The 25,491-nt window shown below is 30.0% G+C and overlaps 1 protein-coding gene across 2 annotated transcripts; it reads left to right on the top strand.

The window, feature by feature from the left end:
* Window positions 1-21,898: 21,898 nt before the first annotated feature.
* On the top strand, window positions 21,899-24,296 carry LOC111401862 (dormancy-associated protein homolog 4-like). Of its 2 annotated transcripts, XR_002704125.1 has the most exons (4): window positions 21,899-22,414; window positions 23,238-23,337; window positions 23,889-24,144; window positions 24,188-24,296. XR_002704125.1 is itself a non-coding variant. In XM_023029818.1 (3 exons), the coding sequence occupies exons 1-3, from the start codon at window positions 22,123-22,125 to the stop codon at window positions 23,914-23,916; spliced, it is 420 nt and encodes a 139-aa protein (XP_022885586.1). In that variant the 5' UTR covers window positions 21,899-22,122; the 3' UTR covers window positions 23,917-24,276. The 2 variants fall into 2 exon arrangements, 1 of the variants encoding a protein (XP_022885586.1); XM_023029818.1 differs by having other exon boundaries at window positions 23,889-24,276.
* The last annotated feature ends 1,195 nt before the right edge of the window (window positions 24,297-25,491 follow it).

The raw sequence follows: 25,491 nt of genomic DNA on the forward strand, positions 1-25,491 counted from the left end.
CAAGTATATGTTCAGAAATTTTTTATTTTAATTTTTTACAAATTTGTTATTTTTAAAATATTTGTAGTTATGAAATTCTTTCCTTTTCTAATGAGCCAAGTGAGTTTAATAACATTGATTTTAATATTAAGCAAAACTATTGAAATGTAATCAAATTGTAATCAAAATTAAGTACTTAATTTAAATTCATATATCATAATTTTTTTTCAGTAATCTTATTCCAATGGCACTCTAGTTATTAAACTTCGTTCCAGAACTTTAAAAAATAAAAAATAAAAAAATAAAAAAAATTAACAAAGTGAGAATTAGAATTATGTTTTACTTTTCATGTTCAAATTGAGACTCTAGTTTTTTGTTCACTTCCATGTACATCCTTTGAAAAGTGGATCGAATTTTAGTTACTTCTAATCAGAGAAAATTGTATATTAACGCCCAATCACCGACAAAAGTTCACTATGTTGTTCTTAAGTATTTAATCTTATATTTCTATTACTTTATTTTGTTGACTAAATTGTGTCGAGAAATTAAAGTTATTGAAATAACTACATTACTAATATTACTTTTCTTCTTTATATATTGTTTGAGCACTTAATAACTACTATAGCAATGAAAACTCTACTGTGTCGTCAATTTTCGGCTAAAGTTGAGGTTTGATAGACTGATCGTAGGATTTGGAGCCTATGGACAGAGGAGAGTTTGGAATGTTGATAGTAGCGCCGAGGATAGATCATCTTCTTCACCATTACGTGTGTGGATGGTGGCGGATATGCGGGAGGCTGCTGCACAAGCCCGTATCGAAAAATTTTAAAAAGATGCAAAGCCCATAGTCCACCAACTCAGCTCTAAAATAAGGGAAAATTTGAAAAGAGTCCAAGTATTACACATTTTAAAATCAAGAAAATAAGTTTCAAACTTTAAAAATCAAAATTTTAATAAAATTTATCTATGATTTAATTAATTAATTATTTATTTTATTAATTAAATATATTTAGGTCACAATTCTATATAAGTTGGTCACAAATTAACAATTTAATTAGTCACTTATTATTTTTTGGTCACAAATTAGAAATTTTATGTTACAAATTATTTTACAATCACAATTCAAAAATTTTATAGGTCACATTTTTGTTCATCGGTCACAAATCAAAAAATTAATTAGTGACAAATTAATTTTTAGTCATAACTTATCAAATTATTAGTCACAACTTATTTTTTGGCCACAAATTATAAATTTTATTGGTTACATATTATTTTTCGTTCATGAATCATAAATTTTATAGGTCACAAATTATTCGTCGATCACAAAAACAAAATTTTTATTGGTCACAATTCATTTATTCATTGTAAATTATTAATTTGATTGGTCACGATTAACTATTGGATTACAGCCTAATCACTTGTGAGTAATAGTCACAAATACAAGTCACAACTTATTGGTCACAGGTTTTATCGATCACATATTCCATCGACTACAATCACTACTAGACCACTATCGTCATCGTCACAACCATCACCACCGTTCCTGCCAAATGCATCATCAAATTGATCTTCACCAACTCTGGATCCACACCACCAGTGCCATCGCCACCACGATTCTTACAACCAACACCACCATATGGGATTGTGAGTTGCGCACCATGCGACCACCACCACCACAAACCATCCAAAAAACTACCACAAAACAAACATAAAACCACCACGAAACCACATAAAACCCCAAATCCATCACAAAATCACCCACATAAAATACCAACCCATCACCCTGCAGAGACCATCATATACAGAACGTCGTGCATCGACGACCAAAGCGTTGCCACTATGTGTGACACTTTAAGCTTGTTACTACACAAAGCGGAGGAGAATTCGAGCACAATTTCAATGACGAACGGCGACAAGTGCACCCTCACAACGGCTGTTCAACTCAGTGGATTCACCGCCGCATCGCCACCTGCCAGTAAGGAAGAAAAATGGATAGAAGGACAAGCCCTGCTTGGCGGTGGAGGAGTTATCGGAGAACAAGAGACGAGAGAAAGCAGACGTAGAGAGAGAGAGAGAGAGTAAAAAGGAAAGTGATTAGGTTTAGATTGAAACTGAGTTAGGGTTTGGAATGAAATAAGGTATATAAATTAATTTTCATCTATATTAATTAATTAATAAAACATCTGATTTTTGAACAATGAAACATCCAATCCGATTTTAGAATTATGAATTTTGAAAATAGGATGTGGTGTAATTTCCACCTAAAATAATTTGTGTACTTCAAATTTTCAGCCCAAATATACGCGTTGAATAAATTCAAGAATGACATGCAATAGTTTATATAAATAGATAATGAATAAACAATTGGGTAGAATTTCGATTATATTCCTCAATTTTTAATTTTATAATCAGATCTTTAAATCTCATTTCCTTGTGTTTATGTTTCAAGGAATTTTTGAAATCTTTCCACATTAGAGGTAATTTCTCGATAATTGCAGTGGCCTAAAATGACTCACTGACTTCATACCTTCTGCATGTATCTCATGCAAGATGATTTGTAGCTCTTGGACTTAATTCATCACTGCTTTATCTATCATTTTGAAATCTAGGATTTTGCCCACAATGAATTTCTTCAATTTGGCGTTTTCCGTTTTGTACTTCTTTTCCAACATTTCCACAGTAATTTAGCTGTCATGACCGAACTGTATACGTTGTATAGTGTGTGGTCAAGATAATTAAGGATGTAGTTCCTACACATCGAATGCTGCTCGTTTTTTAGAATCTGTTTCTTTCTCCTCAACAGTTGGAGAATCTTTACTCAAGAATTTTGTCAAATTCAGAGTCGTGAGATAAAATAGCATTTTCTGTTGCCATTTTTTAAAATCCACTCGTGTGAATTTTTTCGGGTTCTCCCTGTGAGCATTATTGGGAGGTAAGATTGATGTGTTGTTACTTGCCATAGTCTAACAAAATTTCAGAATATAAATTAGCATTAAACAGAATTCTCGTCTTAAGATCTGTTGAATAAATTCAATAATGTCGTGCAATAATTTATATAAATAGATAATGAATAAACAATTTGGCAGAATAAGCGAAAAAATTAGAATGATAATGGTCGAGACAAGAGTTTGATTCTTTCTCCTTAAGACAATAACGGCCCGCACTAGTGCCGACGGTCTCCTAGCACTCCCAAGATACAACGACTTTGACTTGTAATAGTAGCACTCCAAATTACAAAATCTGACGAATCTACTAATATTTTGATCTCTCGAAAATCAGAAGACTAAAATGCATGAAATTAATATTTGGGACTGAAATGCAAAATATGAAAAGTTGCAGGACATAAGGACAATATTTTGCAGGAGAGGGAAGTGGAAGAAATTTTGGCATGAACAAAATCGGGGATCCGAGGGTCTATTTATATAAGTTGAAAGGTTATCCCCAAAAAATACAACAACCGAAAAGTTGTGTCTGGAACAGACACAACCTGTTTGGACAGAAAGTTAAAATTGTCACCAACACGGTGATGACGATGTGCGCGTGTGGGCTTTAGCTCAACCTACTAACATGTAAGTCCTCTCCCCTTCAAAAACAAGTGATGCCCCTTGGGGCTCAAATTTAATTCCCAAACTTGAGCAATATAAGGTAGTTACTATTCTTCTAGTTTTCCTATATGGGATTGGCACTTTTCCAATTTTTCACCAATTTTTATTTTCAATTTATTTCAACTTCAAGTGGTCATTTTTTGACTTTAATTTCTCATTCACTCTTAAATAGTTTTGAGAAATAAATACATATATCAATTTCATTCATGGAGTTGAATACCTTTGACCAAATGAATCATTTATCCAACTATCATTTATCCAACTAACAGGACCCACTTAAATAATTGGTCAAAAGTTGATCAAACCAACTAATTTATTCCAATTTTCCAACAATCCATAGCCCACCAACCCAATCACTAAAACAATTTGTTTAATTCAAATTTTCAGCCCAAAAAGGAAACCCATTAACTTAAATCCCTAAACCAATTCTTTTGGTTTATTAAAATCTTAGCCCAATTGCCCAAACATCAAAACCCATCTAATTTCTTCAAAACTAAAGTCAGCCCAAGCGTAAAATAACAGAAACGAAACCTGTGAAATTGAAAAAAGAAATTTCATATCCATTAACCCTAAATCTTGCTACTAGCGGCTATGACGACCATAACACAAACTTGAAAATCTCAGTAACAATAGGCCTTAGCTGAATTGTATTGCAAGTTTTTTCTGGAAAAATAACTAGTTGCATTAACTTGCATAACCGTAAAATGCAGAAAATAAAACTTATCAACTGACCAAGTGTCGAGAAAGCATGATATCCTAAAGTGAAAATGTCCGCCACTATCTACTGCGACCTCTGTGGACAATCACTCTCAAAATACAACGATCAAATAAATTATTTGTGCATCAATCACGAATAGTTTCAGAACTCTCAAGTGTATTTCAGAAAAATGTATAAATAAATATAAAGCTTGAGTATTGAAAATCACAGAATATGAAAATGATAATTTTTTTTGATGTATTTTTTTTTTTTTTTCAAAATCAGATGTGTGTTTGCCTCCACCATTATCCAGAAAAATTTGCAATGTTTAATGGCTTATGGGTAATCAGTTGTTGAAAAATGGTTATATTGTATGGGTTAGTTTGACCACTAAATAATTCGAAAATGATTAAAATAAATAAAAAATATTATTCTAATCAAGGAAGTTCAAGAGCCCAATGCCCAATCAATTTTTTTTTTTTAATTATTGTGTGGAATGTGACCCGAATCCCCAACCTTCCACACAAATTTCACACTTTCTAACAATTGAGCACTTCATGTAAATTAATTATTTCTTTCACATATTATATTTATTGTATAAATACCTAACATTTTTCGCACTTGCCGGCCTCTAAATTTATTTGTAAATGGTAAATTCAACCTTTTGACTTAAAGCATTTCTGCCTCCACCCCCCCCCCCCCCCCCTCCTCCCAAAAGCATAGATGTCACAAAAATTATTGTTAGTTTAAATTACCGCAAGTGTACAATTCATTAACAAATAATAAAATGAATTTTGAGTCCAATTATCGTACTACAATTATTGCACTAATTTAAATTCAAATTAACTTCGCCGTAACTAAAACAAAGATAACTTAAGATTTTTCTATAATTAAATTATAATCACTTAAATTATGTATAAATGCAGTACCTAAATTAATTAAAGTTAGTGTAAGATTATAATTAAATGCAAGTTTAATAAAAATATAATAATAAAAAACTCCAAATCACTTTGACGTCAAGCGTAACTAAGTACGCAAATAGGTACTTAGTTTATCCTTTAGCACTATGAATTGCATTGAATGTTAGAATATGAGTTGGTTTTAGATTGTTAGATTTGGTGTCGGATTGTTGACTAGTTATAATATTGTTGAATTGTTAGATAACTAGATGATTATTGTAGGTGGGTAATTTTTGAATTGTTGGGATGCTGAAATGTTTTGATTTTTTATGCTTATAGATTTTAGTATGGCACAAAATTGATCTTCTGCCAAGAAAGAAAGAGTTTGTTATCTTTCTTTACAAAGAGCGATAAATTTGAGGGTACTGCAAGTGTCCCTTCCTCCAATTTCATCTCCACAAGTTGATTGACGTTCATCTTCTTATCTTAATTTGGAACCATATGATTCTATTGAATGGGACGAAGGAAAAATGAAACAAATATATAAAGATTTATTTAATGAACGTGATTAGATTAGGAGGGACTACCTAAAGGTTGGGCCTTATCAATCAAAACTTTTGAAATATCGGAACAAAGAATGTGAAAAGTTGAGGCTTCGATTTCAGGAGCATTAGTACAATCATTCTTCCTGTTAACCACAAACACGTGCATGGAAATGTTCTATTGAAATGCAAATTACCAGAAAGAGTTGAGACTTAACGAAACCAATACACATGCATAAAAAAAATGACAACTGACAAACATTTCAAAATATAAAAAATAAAGAGATAAAAAGAAACGAGGTATTCAATTATAGTTAAGACATATATCGCCCCTTTCATTGGTGCTAAAAGTATCAAACGGACGTCTGTCTATCAAGATACAACATTTCTTACAAAATTAATATTGTGTTAATATAGCACAATATTAATTTTTTCGACAAACAAAATCTTGATTGTTCTCCTCTAAATCGAAAGATATATCGAACATGAAACTCAAAAATAATTTTAGAACTATTTTAACAGAATTCAAAGAAGGAAAACAAATTAGAAATCAATTATTTGAAGTAAAGAAAATGAAATTAAGAGGGTCCTATTTACATATTTTCACGTGTCTCCAAATAATCGTTTCTATTGGCACATTAATTTCAACCACTAGATCACACCATTTCAAATTGGGTCATGATCTAGTAGTCTAGACAACCTATCAAAAGGTCATGCTTATTTTTTATCCACCTTTCGCACTTGAAAACTTTCACCCAATGTCGCACATATTCTAGACTTATTCCAATTCACACATTTAATCTTTATATACACATAAGCTCCAACATTATGCACTACTAAAGAATGAAGAGTTCAAGCATAGATTATAGAGACTTGAAGCGGGCTTATAGGAAACTAAAAAGTGCATTTAGTTTGCTGTTTTCAAGTTATTTTAATTTCTAAATTTTGTAAAATATTGAAAACGTGTTTGATATGATATTTCAGAAAATATATTTTCAAAATAAGGATAAACTTATAACATAAAACTCAAAACGCATTTTTGACATTTTGAGTGTTTTCAGTAAAAATTCTAAAATACTTAAAATACGGAAAACAAGCATTTAAATAAAATTTTATTTTGAAATCACTCAAAACACGGAGAATAAACGTTTACACAAAATTTTATTTGAAAATTAAAACTTTTAAAACCACAAAATTGAAAAAGGAAAATATAAAATTCTAACAAATAAAATTTAAAAATAAAATTCCATAGATTTAACTTCAAAACATTTAATTGATGAATTTTAAAAAATAAAAAATTTAAATTTAAATTTTGAAAAGTAAAATTCCAAGAAATAAAAGCACTTGCTTTAAAAGCAAAAACAGCTGTATAGGCTGCTACGGATGCCTGTTTTAAAGGCATCAGGCAGCCACTGCTTCCTGCGTACAGGTGCCTCTTTCTTTTATGGGCTTATACTCTCAATTCCAGGAACAAATATTTGACCAAATGACTTAGAAATTGAATGACAATAAAGATCTCTACGATGCATTAATAATGGAAATGCATGAGGTGGAAACAAAATTCAGTAGATGGCAAGATGATTTTAATAGATTAGTAAATGATTACTAATTGGGATTTGAAGAATTATTAGGATAGATAAATTCACAAACAAAAAAATGTGGGAAGTTGGGAAAACGATGAAGTCAATGAAGTGATAATAATACCGATGACATTGAAATAATGGAAAATGTCGTATAATAAGAGCATTGGATTTGATCTCGAGGGGGGATCCTAACAAAGATCCTAGCAAGAAGTAGAGCTCCAAGAGGGTCAAGCAAAGAAAGCTAGTTGATTTTTATTTCAATTTTTTGTAATTTGCTCTAGTAGAATTGTTATGTACGAAGGATAGGAAGCACTAAACACATTTCTTTTATTTAAATGAATGATTCCATCACTTCGTATCAATTACGGCTCCAACTCCTCTTCACAACTATCTCGATCTATTAATAATTACTTGAAATTTTTATGAGAGTGAGTATTGAGACTTTCTCACGCATTTCATAAAAAATAAGAGCAGCTAATACAATGAAAAATTTTCTATGCTAAGGATTAACTGAATTTTGAGGTGCAAGAATATTGTCATATATGTCGTAAATGGTAAGTTTATTAGTGAATGACAATTGTACCCCTACAGCTCTAGAAACTATTACCGTTGTGTTCCTGATTCTTTCCTATAAATATAGCAATTTGGTTCTTTATAAGGCTCAAAAAGCTATTAACTTTTATCCCATTTTCTCTTTTTTCTCTCTTTTCATAACATGTTATCAGTACGAAATTTTAATTTTTCAAAGTTTAGTAAATGTAGTAATTTTTTTTTAAGCATAATCACGTGTTACGTGTACCAAAATTAATTTGGTAACATGTAATTTTTTCACATATGCATGATAATGTCAAATATGTGCATTTTGATTTCTATGTAATGTATTTTATATGGCTTTTATAATTTCCTTGATATTTGCGTGAATTTCTGTTTGGTTTCTGTAATATAAGCACACACTCATCTCCATTAATTACTTGGTTGCTCGTGTTTCTACAGTGGGGACATAGTTTAATTGGTTGCAAATACGTGTGTGTTGCAATATGTTTTGCTCAATTGTTCATTGATTACTTGGTCCAGCACTCTAATTATTACTGAAAATAAATTTGTTCAATAATACATGTTTAAATCATGCTTTAATTTGTTAATTCGCCCACAATCAATCATGCTTTAAATTATGTACAAATTTTCGACAGTAGTTGTGATATTTAATTATGCAATAAATTGTAATTATTTCATATATGCTTTCTGAATATTGTTTTATCCTTAACTTAGTTAATAATTTTTTATTCTTATATAAACTTGAAAGTGCATATTGTTGTTGCTTCATGAAATAGCACGACATTATAATTAATATTCCTAGGGGATATTACTTGCTTCAAAAAAGCATGAACTATATTTTTTAATATTCTAGTAGAATATTATTTGCTCTACAAGAGCATGAATTATATTTTTTAATATTCCAGAAGAATATTAAGGTATTGCTCTCAAAACAACAATAGTAAAATACAAGGTGCTCCCGTAATTGTGCATGTTTCAAAGAGCATAATATTTTAAATTAGTTTTTATACTTGAAGGAAAACACAACTTTTGTCATGTTGACTACTTGATTAACTATCATATGATATTTAATCATATTATTTGATACAAAATCTATTTTCTTTTACTTTATTGTGTAGTTAATTAAATGGTAAATATTACAAAACTTGAGTTTGCAGCAATTGACAAATTTGGCAAAAATTATATGTCATGGTACTCGATGTTGATATCCATATTGTCTCAAAAGGTTTGAGAAAGACAATAAAAGAAAGAAACAAAGAATTCGTACATAATGGTGCAGAAACACTCATCTTCTTTCGTCAACATCTTCATAGTAGATTTAAAATTGAATATCTCAATTAGAAAGATTTACAGGTTTTTTGAAAAAAATTAACTGAAAGATTTGATCATCGGATACCTATAGTCCTCTCTAAAGCTTGCTATGAGTGAATGTACCTTCATTTGCAAGACTTTAAAACTATTATTGTGTGTTTGAGTTATATTATTTTGGAAGAATGTACTTTAGAATAATAGATTGATAAAAAATATGTGGTTAAAAATGAGGAAAGATTTTGAATTTGCGTAAGATATTATTTTTATTGAAGAATATGTAGTTGAAATGATGTCAAATTATTGTTTAAGAATGTATTTCTTGAAAGAATGTGATTCAAACATGGCCTTAGTGAGTGCAATTCAGAATATGTTCAAAATTGACATTGTATAGAGAAAAATCACTGATGAAGATATGTTGGAGCAAACTTTTTCCACGTTCACGCCTCAAATGTACTCTTGCAGCAGCAATATTGTAAGCGTGATTTCAAAAAGTACTCAGAACTCATATCTTGCCTATTTATTACCGAATAAAGTAATGATCTGCTGATGAAAAATCATGGATTACGTCTAATTGGTTCTATACCATATTGCATTGCTTGAAGCAAATGCAATATCAAGACAAGGACGTGGATGTGGACAGAGGTTTGGACAAGGATGCACGGACGTGAATATGGAATAAACCATGGACAAAATAATCAACAAACCTATTAACAACAAGGCAACAATTTAAAAAAAAAAAGAAAGTAGTATATCCAAAAAAGAGTACGAAGGAAGTTGCTTTAGATGTGGACTGAAAGGACATTGGGCACGCACCTGTTGTACAGCAAAATATCTTGTGGATCTTTATAAAAAAAATCAATCAAATGAAAAGGAAAGTGATAACAAATTTTGCTGATTATGATGATCCTAAAAATATGACTCATTTGGATGTCTCTGATTTCTTTGCTAATCTAAATGAAAATATTTATCATTTGATTTAAGATGGTGTGATGGAAGATACAGATTAGCTTATTTTTCATGTCTCTGGTAGTCCTTTTATTTTAGAAATTTAGTTTGAAATATATTTTTACTTATTGTAAAAAAAAAAAAAATCGAAACTTTACTATGCATTGTTAATTTCACAATATTGTATTATGTTTATCATTATAAATTTAAATTTCAAGTTTTTTTTATATATATTTATTTTTTTATATTTATGTATTCACGATGGATTGTCAAGACACCTGTTTAATTAATTAATAGTACAACTACACATACTATTTTTCAAAATAAAAAATAATTTTTGAATTTAACGTTAGCAGAAAATAATGTTAATATGATATCTGTGCATTGAATATCGTTGAAAGTCTCGGAAGAGATTGTATTATTTTACCAAATAATACAAAATTATATATTGATGATGCATTTTATTCTAACAAATCAAAAAAAAAAATTGCTTAATTTTAAAGATATTCACTCCAACGAATATCACATTGAGATAATGTAAAAAAAATAATTTTGAATATCTTTGCATAACTTCTTTTGTATCTGATTAGAAGCAGATAAAAGAAAAACTCAATGCACTCTCACTTGGCATGTATTATACATTTATAAAAATGATTGAATCAAATATTACCACGAACCAGAAGTTCGTTGACCCAAAACTACATTCGCATGATCGCTTGGACATTCAAGAACTATAATATACGTCGAATAATAAACAACGCAAATGGACATCTTTTAAAGAACCAGAATATTCTTTTACATAATATTTATTCATGTTTAACTTGTTCATAAGGCAAGTTAGTCATTAAATCTTTGACTAAAAAAATTAATATTGAATCTTTAACTTTCTCGGAAAGAATTGATAGAGATATACATGGGCCAATATATCCACCATGTGAACCATTTCTTTATTTTGGGTATTAATTAATTCTTCTAATAGATGGTTACATGTTTGACTACTTTCTATTAGGAATATAGTCTTTGCTAGACTACTTGCTCAAATCATAAAATTACAAGTTTAAGTCTTGATTACTCAATTAAGACTATTCGTCTTGACAATGCTGTATAATCTAGATCACAAATATCCGATGATTATTATATATTAATTATGATTGTCATTGAACTTTCGGTTGTGCATGTCCATATGCAAGCTAAACCATTTATTATGTCTACAACTTATTTTTAGACCATTACTTATGAAAACAAAACTCTCATATTCTATTTGGGGTCATGCTATATTACAGCTGCATCATTGATTCGTATTAGACCAATTGCCTATTATCAATATTTACCTTAACAGCTGGCATTTGGTCATAAACCTAATTTTTTTCATCTACGAGTTTTTGATTGTACTGTCCAAGTCCCTGTTTCACCTCCACAACGTACTAAAATGTGTTCCCAATGCAAATTTGTGATTTATGTTGGTTTTGATTCACCATCTATTATTAGGTATTTTGAACCTTTAAACGGGTGATTTATTTATTGCACATTTTGTAGAATGTCATTTTGATGAAATAACTTTCCCAACTTTGAGAGGGGAAAAACTACATTCTGAAAAATAAGGTAAATTTTATTGAAATAAAATGACTCTATCTCACTTTGATCCTCACAACAAATAATGTGAGTTCTTATTGAAAAAATCATTCATTTGTGTAGAGTTTCAAATTAATTGCCCGTTGTATTTGTTGACACGAGAAAATTAACAAGGTCATATATTCCAGCAAAGATCGATGTCTTTGAAGGACAATCTGTTGTGGTAAATTAATCTCAAATACGTCAGAAGCGTGGTCGACCAGGTGGTTCGAAAGACTCTATACCTTGAAAAAAAAAAGTACAAGAGAAAAACTAACCAACAATTTTGAAAGAAGTAACATTAGAAAAGATTGATCAATCAAATATTGAAAATATGGTTTCTGAAGAACCACAAGTGTCCAAAAATAATGAGATTTCAATAAATTATATGTTATCTCATAAATTATGGGAACAAAAATTTTTTGTTGTAGACAATATTTTCGCATTTAACGTGGCTCTTGATATTATGTAAAATGAGGATCGTGTACCACAGTTAGTTAAACATTGTCAACATAGAAATGATTGGCTACATTGGAAAAAAGTCATACATGGGAAATTGAATTCCTTAAAGAAACAGAAAGTGTTTGGACTTGTAGTTGGAACACCTGAAAATGTAATCATTGTTGGATACAATGAGATTTTCGTACGAAAGAGAAATGAAAGTTATAAAATTACAATCTACAAAACCCGACTTGTAGCTCAAGATTTTTCACAAAAATCAGGAATTAATTATGAGAAAATATATTTTTCTGTAATGGACACCATTACTTTTAAATTCTTAAATAGTTTGACTGTATCATAATAACTTGATATGTGCCTTATGGATTTAGTAACTGCTTAATTGAATGGTTCACTTGATAGTGTGTGTGTGTGTGTGTAGCCTCATTATTTTCTCATTAAAATAAAAAATATGACCGTTATTCATCACATCAAGTCACCATATTTGGCTTTTTATCTTTTGTGAGGAGTCCATAACGACTATATTTTTCATTTTCATTTTTTCAATAATCGTCTTAGCGAACATTTGTTGAATGAAGGTTATAAAAATGAAGAAATCTACTCGTGTGTTTTCATAAATAAAACAAATATTGGATTTGCAATTGTGGCAGTTTATGTTAATAATCCATTTCGTCCATTTGAAGATGGAGAAAATGTTTTTGATCCTGAAGTACCATATCTTAGTGTAATTGGAGCCTTAACTTATCTTGCAAACTGCATTTGACCCGATATACTTTTTTAGTAAATCTCCTGACAAGATATAGTTCTATACCAATTCAAATACATTTTGTGTTAAACATATTTTTTGTTACCTAAAGGGCATTGTTGATTTGGGATTATTACATTTTCAAAAGTCGAGACCCGTTTTAGTAGGATATGCAGCTGCAAATTATTTCTCTGAGCCACATAAAGTTAAATCACAAATAATATATGTGTTTATACGTTGAGAAATAGTTATATCATGGAGATCTGTGAAACAATTTTTGATAATATTATCTTTAAATCATTTTGAAATTATTGCAATCCATGAAATAGGTAAAGAATGCATATGATTGAGGAACATAACCCATCATATCCAAGCGTCATGCATGTTAACTTCAACAAAAGATAGTTCAATAATCTTGTATGAATATAATACAGCTTGTATTACACAACTTAATGGGGGCTATATCAAATGTGGCATGACAAAACATATTTCTCCAAAATTCTTTCATATGCACGAGTTTCAAAAGAATGGCGATATTGATGTCCAAAAAATTCGTTCAAGTGACAATATGTGACCGATTTATTTACAAAAGCATTGTCGACATCTACATTCAAGAAATTGGTTAATGAGATTAGAATGCATTGACTCAAAGATTTTCAGTTATCAACATTAGAGAGAATAGTTGTACTCTATTTCTTTCGCTTAGGTTTTAACCCATTGGATTTTTCTAGCAAGATTTTAATGAGGCAGCATTTATTTCTAATACTCCAAAATAACTGCAATATTTTTCCTTCATTTGATTTTTTTCTCCGATTGAATTTTTATCAAACAAGGTTTTAACAAGACATATATTTTGTAATATGTCATTCAAGATGGTGTGTTGTAAATGTTAAGTTTATTAGCGAATGATAATTATACCCCTGCAAACCTGAAAATTATTACCGTTATAGTCCTGGCGTGCATCAGTGACTTTGAATCTAAGACTCGTTAAAACTAAGGGTCAAGACCTGAAGGCCCATTTCAAGATAATTGTAAACACAGGAACTCTTCGATAAAATTTTGGACAACAATTCAAAAGCTATTTATTGATAGATATTGATTTCTTTGGATGATAACTGATGACACTTTCGTTGAGATTTTGTGATAGCACCGTAATGAATATCGTACAGTCGGCTTTTGTTGATGGGCAAAAAGTCTTAAAGACATACTTGTCCCAAAATCATTGGGGATAAAGCTATTTCATCAGAAGAATTTGATAGAAATTTTGACATAATTGCATGTGACAGTAGATGATTGGATGAAAAAGTTGACTGTGTTTTAAACTGTCCAATAATAGAATGTCACGTGATATTATATCAAACTTTATGTCAAACTTGATGTTAGTATAGCATGATCGAATCGTTGTTATCATAAGTGATGTTGTAAGCAATTTGATTGTTGATTGCCTACTATATTTTTTATGGTTAATGTGAGCTTCACTATATGAAGTTTCTTCCAATTTTATTGGTACCTATAAATAAATTAATGATGGAATACTCCCTCGCTATCTTAAGAGGGTTTCTTTGGCTATTTAACATTGGAAATTTATTTTCTTAACTGTTATTTTACCAAGGATTTTTTTTTTGAAAAAAATAAATCTTGTAACAATAATTTTAGGAAAATGTGCAATTATAAAGTATAAAAAAAAAACTTTAGTTATCATGTAAAAATTATTTTAAAGAATGAGACTCAAACATTAAGAGCATGTTTGAGCTCCATTTTTAGCAGTGTATTTTTGAATAGTAAATTAATGTAGAATGTATTGTTAAAAATAAAGAAAAGTTTTGAATTTATGTATAATATTCTTTTATTAAATAATACGTAGATGAAGAAAGAAAAAAAAAATAAGATTTGCAAATAATGATGATCAAAGTCTCAAAGATGCTCCAACTTAATATAATACAACATGATTAGTCCGAAATTAGAAAACTATGGCACAGCTTCAAGGGTGGACCATCCCAATCACGTGATTGTATGTGGGCCGCCTAATGCCCACGGGCATAGTCCAATGGTGCAAATGACATGTGTAATGTTATCTCACGTCTTGCTGGCAGTCACAGTGTGGGGGTTCGATTCCTGAGACATGGAATTAGACTCCTTGTAGGCACAGTGTACAGACAGCTCTTATTCCCTGACCTGCTGGAACACATACCGCAATTTATCTTCCTCACAAAATTCTAGGCATAGGGCCGTGGGAGCTCTCAAGGTTGGAGTTCAACCTTTTTTTATATGTGGGGCCGCCTAAACCTAAAATGTAGGTAGATTCCAGTTTCAACCTTATCCAATGTCCTATCGGAAGGTAATAAAGTCTAGGCCGAGCTGTCCAGCCAGATTACCAAGTCACCTCCTTCTGCCTTGGCTATTTTCTCCAAATTTAGCTCTTGGTAAGCTCGGCTTGGCTGGCTCACCCAATGGCTAAATAAGCAGCCATCATAGTGAAACAAATATTACCTAATCTGAAAGTGCAAGTTAATAATTGTAAAGCATGTTTAAAATATATTATTATTTTTTTCATTATAAGCTATCAGTCCTAGTAATCCAATGTGTCAATTATCTAAGAAATTGACTTAGATAAGACAGTTATATTTTCTTTTCTTTTTTTCCTTTGGAATTAATTGAATATATCATAATTGAATTGAGAGGCATAAAATGTAGCAACATAATATTTTTATACTAATGAATTCATAAAATACATAGGACTATAGTCTTCTTATTTCATTTAAGATGCACAATTTTAATAATTTTTCATTTTACAATGTCCAGTTTGATAAGAACTGGGAGTATTTCAATCAAATTCATTAGGAAAATATATTGAATTAATCATTTTACTAATTATTTTTATGTGAAGAATAAGTGGATATGTAAATATGTAGTACGTATTAGAATGAATAGTGCATTAACAAAAAATGTAAATATTACATCGATAATCTCATTGACCTTTTCACTTTGCCAAAATTTGGGATTTAATCCCATGAAGATTGCAATGAATTATCTGTAAACGATATAATCCTATCAATATCATAAAAAACAATAAAAATAGCTTATTCAAATATGCTTGAAAACTCAATCCTACATGCTAATGGATTTTATAGACATTTGATTAAGCTCTACCAAAGATTAGAAACAAGGAATTAATTATTGAATAGTTATATTGATAATACAATTTCTGATAAACGCACCACATTTAACTGTCTTAAATGTCCTCTAACTTTTATTATCGTTACATTTACGTTCATAACTTTTTTCATTGCATTATTATTATCAACATTTCCTTCATTAGCACATCTTTTTCTTTTCATTTTTAAATAATTTTTTTTCTTAAAATTTTGTTTGGTGTGAATATATCTAATTTTAATTATACATTTGTGGAATTCACGAGAATTATACATTTATTTCTATCTATATTTTAAATCAATTATAAACAACTCCCAAACATATTTTAAATAACTTCTTTTTTAATAAATAATGAAAACCAATAACTGTTAGACTATCATATTTTCTGCACAAAATTAATTGGTTTATCATATATGTATTGTCAACATTCGCATTTCCAATAATTTTTCAGTGGCTTCAAGCAAAGCCATATTAGCCGGAACCTTTCATTATCTAAACCCCATAAACTTGCTTACCTATATCCATCATTTCTTTCTCTATAAGAACCCTAATTTCTCTTCCCTTTTTATCACGACAAAACCGGATTTCATCGAACAGTACTTACTTTACCTCCTCCCTTTTCCTTCTTTGTAACAGTCGTATATCAGATGGTGCGCCGCCACCTTTTTTTCGCGCCTGAAACTGGTGAAACATCATCTTTTTTCGGTTGTTACAAAAGAAAATTTCAATAAAAAATAAAATCAAAAAAAAAAAAAAAAAAAAAAAAAAAATAAAAAAAAAAAAAAAAAAAACTATTGTTAATTTATTTTCACTGTTAACATAATGGGTTTTCGTCACAAGCTTCGAGACGAAACGCTTGCAGAAACCAACGCCGGATTTGAGCTGAGGAAAACTCTGCAATGAATATATTACTTGTACATAATGCGACGTCTAGTATTCACCCCCCTCACATGGAAAGGGACCTTCTTCGAATAAATTGTATTTTATTGAAACTCGATTTCCCTCCATGTGAATAGGTGAACACCATTATGAACAATTTGATGTACGTGTAGCATCATCCAACTTCGTAAATGCAGCTCTTTTTCCACTGTCGCCGCTACGAGTCTGTCGTCCATTGTCATTCCTCCACCATAGCTTTGCAAAACATCTTCTATTGCTCATAATAAATTTAGATTCAATTAAAATTCGTTTTTAATATTTGGATTTAATTTTATTTGACAACAAATTCTTTGCGTGTTCCTTGTAAAATTCAAATATTATGATGATAATAGTTTAAAATTCTGCAAAAATAAATTAAATTTAAATTTAATTGCTGTGTAATTGAATAATCATTCCAAGTGGTATAGACAATGCTTGCAAAGTTGTACAAAGGAGGTGATTGCTAATTGCAATGAAACACACAATATATTTATTATTAAATTCGAGTTTTAGCCCTTGTTTAATGGCCTTTTAAAAAAAAAGAGTTTTAAATAATTACTTTTTGGGCAATGTATGGCTAAAAAGTTTGAAATTTTTTTTAACTTATTTGTAAAATATTTTATTGTATAAATGTGTGGTTAAAAATGGGTATGAAAATTAAAGAGTTTTATTTTAAAATGAGATAAACATCGGCTTAATTAAATCCAAATTTATAGTGATTAATAGAAGACGTTTTTCAAAGTTTAGTGGCCGAAATTCGACTATATCAAAGGTTAGTGCCACGATTCGACCACCTTAACTTTGGTGAGCAATAGAAGACATTTTTCAAAATTTAGTTGTCAAAATTTGACTATCTCAAAGTTTAACAATGTGAAAAAGCGTTACATGTGCATTCTGTCAACCACGTCATTAATTTCGTTAGAAGTTTGAGATAAAAATTATGTCAATGAGTAATGTACAATATATTCTGAAGTTCAATGGCCAAAACTCGATATTTTAAATTTCAGTGAGCAATCGAAGACATAAATATAAGTTCAATAACCATTGAGACAATTAACTCCAATTTTTCTATAATAAGTAATTGAATTTTGAGGAGTAAGAATATTGTCATATGATAATTGACCATAGGCGCATGTTTAGTACAACTTGCATCCTTGATTTTTGAATCGAAGACAATCAAAATAAAAATAAAAAACCCTAAGGGCCTGCTTGAGAGTTTTGGATAACCGATTATGAGCCTTTTTTAAAGTACTAATTTTGAGAATTTATGAATGGATCGATTTTAAGTGATTTTAGTAGCAATTTTTAAAACTATCCAACCTATGCATAAGAGTTTATTATCCACTTATTCTTTTTTTTTTTTAAAGAATAAAATTATATATATGTCCCTTATTAAAATTTTAAATTTATAGTTTCTTATATGATTTTTTTTAATCATAAGTGATATTTTATTTGTAGGTAATTTTTTTTAACATATAAGTTAATATTTAATTTAAAAATTAAATAAAGTCAAATATTTACTTAAAATTTTAAGTTAGAGTGTGTTTGATTGATATAGAAAATATCACCTGGAAAAGAAAATGATTTTCATGTTTTGTGGAAAATAAAATTCATCTTTACCTAAGAAAATTTTTTTCCTTAAAAACAAGGAAAATTAGGTATATTTTCAAAAGTTTGAAAACGTTTTCCATGGAAAAAAATAGCAATCAAACACTCCAAGTAGGAATTCGCGTGGAAAACTGATATTTTTCATGAAAAATAAATGTAATCAAACACACCCTTAATATATTTTACTTATAAGTAAATTTTACAATTATAAGTTAATTTTATACTTTTAAATAATTTTAAACCAATTTTTTGCTTATAAATAATTTTTTATATTATGTGAGTGATATATTTGTCCTATTAGTGGTATTTATTTTATTTTATTTTTTACATAAAAGTGATTTTTTAATTTATAAGTATTTTTTAATTATAATGTAATTTTTTGCATAAAAATATATTTTTTAATTAATATATTATTATTTACAATTCGTTTTGAAGAAGATATAGTAGTTAAAAATAACTATTTTATAGAGGATAAAATTAGAAAAGAATACGAGAATCGGTCAAAATTCGTCTAAGTTAAGAGGATGATCAAAATTACACGATAAACCATTCAAAATCAGTACCCAAAATATTAGCAAGCACTGATTTTTTTTTTTTCAACCCCTCATAAATGGTACGATCCAAAATTGATCAAAACCGATAAACATAAACTCCCAAGCAGGCCTAAACGTAGCATCACGGTGTTAATGTTTTGAAAACAATTCGGAAACTTTTCTCAAAGTCAATAAAGTTTATTGTCAGATATTGATTTCTTTGGATGATCATGAATATGTGATAGCAGCATCATGAATATTGCACAATGGCCTTTGTTCACATACTTGTCCCTGAAATCGCCAGTATCATAAGTGAAGTTGTAAGCAATTTGATTGCTCATTGTCAACGATATTCTTTATGATTACCGTGAGCTTCAACGCTTCAACATGTGAAGTTTCTTCTAACTTTATTTTAATACTTAAAAATAAATTAATGATGAAATATTCCCTCGCTATCTCAAGTTATTTTTTATATTAACACGGAAAATTTTATATTTTTAGCTTTTATTTTTCCACGGATGGAATCTTCTATTTTTTTGGAACAATAAATTTTGTCATAGTGATTTTTGGAAAATATGTGATTAAAAAGTAGGAAAAATCTTTAAATTTAGTTGTACAATTATTTTATGGAATAATGTATGATTGAAAATAAATTAAAAAAAAAATAAGGCTCAAATAGGGCCAGCCTCCAATCTACTTTTCGAATTTTCTGATGAAGTTGATTAGTCCGACTTTGAAAACTATTCCATTGCTTCAATGGTGAACCATCCTAATCACGTGATTAAATTCTATCATATGTACATTTTGATTTACACTTTATCACGAGATATTACTCAATTGGACAATTAAAATTTCAAATAGATTTTTTATCCAATTGATTTACACTATGTCATATGATTTTAAGTGGAGCCACCTAAACCTAAAATTTAGGTAGATCTCATTTTCAACCTTATCCCATGACGTGTTGGAAAGTGATAAATTTTGGCCGAGCTGTCCAGCTAGATGACCAAGTCACCTTTGATCCTATCTTGGCTATTTTCTACAAATTTAGCTCTTGGTCAGCTCGGCTTCACTATTTGGCTGGCTCACCAAAAGGCTAAATAAGCAGCCATCATAATGAAACAAATATAACCTACCTTAAGCCCTGTTTGGCCCCCATTTTTGATAATGAAAATGGGGGGAATAATGTTTTGTTGAAAAATGAGTGATTGAAAAAGAAGGAAAAATTTTCGATTTACGCGTAATATTATTTTATAGAAGATTGTGTGGTTGAAAATAGAAGAGAGAAAAATAGAATGTAATTTAATGGGGATCAAGCAGGGGCTTAAGTTAATAATTGTAAAGCATATTTAAAATATATTATTATTTTTTCATTATAGGCCATTAGTCCTAGTAATCCAATGTGTCAATTATCTAAGAAATTGACTTTGATAAGATAGTTATATTTTCTTTTCATTTTTCTCTGGAATTAACTGAATATATCATAGTTGAATTATTTTATAGATTTATATAATTTAGAGATCGAACAATAAATGTTTATGTTAATTACAATGAACCCCTTGTGAAAATTGATAGGCATAAAATGTAGTAACATAATATTTTTATACTTTTGAATTCATAAAATACTGTGGATTATGGTCTTCTCATTCCATTTAAGATGCACAATTTTAATAATTTTCATTTTACTATGCCCAATTTGATAAGAACTAGGAATATTTCAATCAAATTCATTAGGAAATTCGATGGAATTAATCATTTTAATTGCTTTTTACGTGAAGAATAAGTGGATAAGTAAACATGTACTAGGTACTAAAATGAATAATGCATTAGCAAAAAAATGCAAGAATATTTACATTGATAAACTCGTCAACTTTTTTACTTCACCAAACTTTGGGACCAAATCCCATGAAGATGATAATGAACTACCTATAGATGATTTAATCCTATCAATATCATAAGTAACAATATAATAACTTATTCAAATATATTTGAAAACTTAGTCATACATGCTAATGGATTTTATAAATGTTTTATTGAGCTCTATCCAAAATTAGAAATAAGTAATTAATTATTGAATAGTTATATTGACACCACAATTTCTAATACATGCATCACAATTTTAGGGCCCCATTTGATTCTTATTTTTTAAGAATGAGAATGAAAAATATAGTCGTTATGAGATCCACATAAAAGACAGAAAGTCAAATATGATGGCTTAAAGTGATAAATAACAGTCATATTTTTCATTTTTATAGCCAAAGAATGTGAATCAAACGGGGGCTTAATTGTTTTAGTTGTCCTTTAACTTTGCACTTAGTGTTACATTTTATGTTCCTAACTTTTTCATCGTATTCCTATTATTAACATTTCTCAATTAGGATCTTGTTCTTAATAACGTTTTTTTTTAAATTTTTGTTTGTGGTGTGAATATATTTGGCCTTAATTGTATTCTAAACTTTTAAGTTGTTTACAATTTTCTTTATAATAAGGCAAATTAGTTTTTATCCTATCTATATATTAAATTGATTATAAATAACTCCTAAGTATATTTTAAGTAACTTCTTTTTTAATGAAAACCAATAACCACTAGAGACCATCATATTTTCTGCAAAATAATTGATTGGTTTATCATCCAATAAATTTTCAGTGGCTTCAAACAAAGCCATATTAGCCGGAACCTTTCATTATCAAAACCCCATAAACTTGTTTACCTATATCCACCATTTCTTTCTATATAAGAACCCTAATTTCTCTCCATTTTATCACAACAAAACCAGATTTCATCAAACAGTAAATAGTTTCTTTCTTCCCCTTTCCTTCTCTTGTAACAGTCGTATATCAGGTGGTGCGCCACTACCGTTTTTTCACGCCTGAAACTGGTGAAACATCATCTTTTTTCGGTTGTTACAAAAGAAAAGTTCGATAAAAAATAAAAACTAAGAAAAAAACAGTTTTTAATTCATTTTCATTGTTAAAATAATGGGTTTCCTTCACAAGCTTTGGGACGAAACGCTTGCTGGACCAACGCCGGATTCCGGCCTAGGAAAACTCCGCAAATACAACTCTTTTTCCGCAGCCACTACTAGATCCGCCGCTGCTCTGCCGTCCGTTGTCATTCCTCCACCACTTGATGATCAAATCCCGATTTCTCGGAGCATCACTATTCTCCGAACCAGCCCTGGCTCGCCGCGTAATCTTAATACTTCTCTTGACTCTGGATCGGTCCCGAATTCTCCTGCTGGTTCCAGCACTCCCACCTCGCCATTTTCTCGTAAGAATTTAGTTTTACTACACCTTACAAAGGAAGTTTTTTTTGTCTCGAATTAGGCCAAATCAATAATTCAGCATAAACTTAGAATAGATAAGCTGTATTTTGTGTCCCTTCCCCTTCCGTCCCCGTCTTCTTGGAATCTTCAAGAGGCAAGACAGGGACACAAAGGAATGGACAAGATTAAAATATATTTTTTTATATCATCGTTCAACTATATATTTATTTTTTATTTTGGAAAATCAATTTATTTTTATACCCGGGATGGGCTTGAAGAATTCAAAGGCGGGGTATTTTCCATCTGTACTCAAAAGAATGTTATCCGTGCAAGAATAAAGACACTCGTCTAGGGTTAAAAATAGGGGAGTAAGAGACAGATTGATGTGTCAGAAAATTATTGAATATTTTTGTTTTAATTTTTTAAATTGTCTAATTATATGTCGATAGGTGTCCCATCTGAATTTGAGTCTAAATTTGAGCATATATGTGTAGCATGATTGAAAATCAAAGAAGTTTAAACAACCATAATACTTATTTAGCTATGATTATCCATTTAATATTATTCTAAGCCCATGTTTGAGCCACGTTTTAGGGAAAAAATGCATTATTCATGCTAAATCAATAGAAAATGTGTAGTTAAAAATAAGGAAAAATTTTAGATTTGCGATTAATATTATTTTGTTGAAGAATGTGTAATTGAAATAATGTCAAATCACTATTGAAAAATGTATTTTTTAAAAATAATGTAACTCAAACAAGTCCTAAATTCTTTATACAATTTAGTACAGTGCGCTAAACATGTCCTACGTGTTAAATTTTCTTTTAGCAAGTACCCCGGGTGGGAACTTTAAGAAATTGACAAGGAGAAAATCTACCTCGGCCTCAGTGCATCAATCTGATCCGAAGAGTCTAACTGGTTATGATTGGTTAGTTTTCTCTTCTTTTACTTTTCGAATTAATTTACTTGTGCATTTTCTCTTTACACTTTGGATGACATTCTTTCATGTAAATGAGATCTGGCCACTGATCGAAAAAAGTGATATTAAAATCAACGTAGAAAAATTTGTCATCTCATAGAATATCAAAGTTGATGTACATATAGCAAAACAACGACCTTTTTAACTTTCACTCGATTACTTTTTACTCATTATTCAACCAACCATGTATTTAATTATTGTCCAAAAATTACTTGTCAAAACATCTTTTTATACAATAATGTCCATCAAACACGTTATTTTTTGAACCCCTATTCTAAAAACTTGTTTTTACATAAATTTATTTTCAATCACACATCCTTTCATTAAATTAATTTTGTACATAAACCCAATTTTTTATACATTTTTTAACTGCACGTTCTTTAAAAAATCATTGTTACAAAACTCATTTTCAGCCAAAAAAAAAAAAAAAAAAACCCAACAAGGGCTTACTTCTTATGGCTTATTGTTGTTCACTAACTTGTACAAACTTGTCTTGACAGGATTGTGCTAAGTGGTTTAGATCGTTGACTCAAAAATGCTAATTTTGTGAGGGTAAAACGGTCTTTCTGTAAATAAAGGACCCTGATCAGCATCCTGTATTCAATCCTATAATTCTATAATTCAACGTAGAATAAGAGAGGAAAAAGTAGGAGAGTAGGTTTAGATCAAAGACTTTTGAGTCGTCCTTCTGTGTGAAGAAAGTGATATCCATTTTTGTATCTTTATCTCTTCTGAGCAGTTTCTTGACTTTTGTGAATAAACTTTTTTTTTTTCTTTTCATTGTCGTGGGATTGTATATATGTAGAATAAATGTTATAGCAGTGATTTGCTGTCTGTAAATTCTCTCTAATGAAACTTGTGTTAAGTTTTGTATTCTTTTTGATTGAAGAGTTCTTTCCCAGCTTCCATTTCGTGGAACCATGAAAGTAATTGCAAGAATTTTGTTAGCCACGTGCATGTTTCAGAATTAACAAATCAAATATAACTTTACAAAATCTGCATGTTTGGCCTTCATCATATTCAATTTTAGAGGAAATTACACCCGTAGTTGTAATTAAACTTCCCCTTTCAATAATCAAATACAAAGTATTTTTTGTTTTCCATAAATTAGGTCTCACCCATACTCACCAACAAAATATCTTATGGTCTCTTTTTACACTTCAAACAATGTCTCTTTCTCTCGACACTCAAACTCATATCTTTTTGTCTGTCAAACCACCAACGGCCGCCGTACCCCACAGTCGGCCGCCAATACCCAACTGTGGTGCCGATCCTATCATTTTTGGGGCCTAAGACGAATTTCATAAATCAGGCCCCCCCATAATGCTACACTTTAAGAATTCCATAGTTGCAACAAACAATCTTGAACTAAAAATTAAATGTGAAGGTAAATAATATATATAGCAATAGTGTCGACCTAAATTCATTAATCCCATCTAGTGTGGCCATACATCCAACTTATAATTGATTATGTACATCTCATGGACATTTTATTCTAATAATGCTATTATCCATTTTAACTTACTATGGATCTTTCAATCACTATATCACTTCATTTTATACAACCATCTTTGGTCTTTATTAATATGAATTGCATCGGTACTAAAATTATATAAACACTCGTGAATCGGGATTTCCTTCCCCATATAATATGATAATGCCTCTTTTTTCATAGGAAAATAACATTTTTACAGAAGAATGGTTTACCACCTTCTTAACAGATTCTTACATTTGCGTGGGATCCGAGTGAAAAAAAATGATAAAAAATTGCTCCCCCCTCCCCCTATGAGTCTGTTCTGTCAGGGAGGGTTCTGTGCAAATAGCAAGGTCCTTTTTCATACACTGTTACACTGATCCCAAGATTCCCCACACTTTCTAAGAAACAGCATCATATTTTTTCCTAAGTTCAATTTTGCTAGCCTCATAAATTCACAAAAAGATGATAAAATCAATCATTAATTAATTATCAAATGCACCCAACGTCTCTTAACACAAACCTTGAATTTGGAATTGGACTTTGGACAGAGGTGACGATTATGCATCCAGTGTCTCATAACACCAAAATTGAATTTGGAATTGGACAAAAGAAAGTCAGAATTTCTG

Source organism: Olea europaea, chromosome 10, assembly GCF_002742605.1.
Source record: "Olea europaea var. sylvestris chromosome 10, O_europaea_v1, whole genome shotgun sequence".
Classification (NCBI taxonomy): Eukaryota; Viridiplantae; Streptophyta; class Magnoliopsida; order Lamiales; family Oleaceae; genus Olea; species Olea europaea.

What these genes read in the sequence shown, in the direction of transcription:
- LOC111401862 (XM_023029818.1), top strand. Translation starts at nt 22,123, where the DNA reads ATGGGTTTCCTTCACAAGCTTTGGGACGAAACGCTTGCTGGACCAACG. An exon ending in TCCCACCTCGCCATTTTCTC is followed by an intron (nt 22,415 to 23,237) that starts GTAAGAATTTAG and finishes ATTTTCTTTTAG; the next exon opens with CAAGTACCCCGGGTGGGAAC. An exon ending in AGTCTAACTGGTTATGATTG is followed by an intron (nt 23,338 to 23,888) that starts GTTAGTTTTCTC and finishes TTGTCTTGACAG; the next exon opens with GATTGTGCTAAGTGGTTTAG.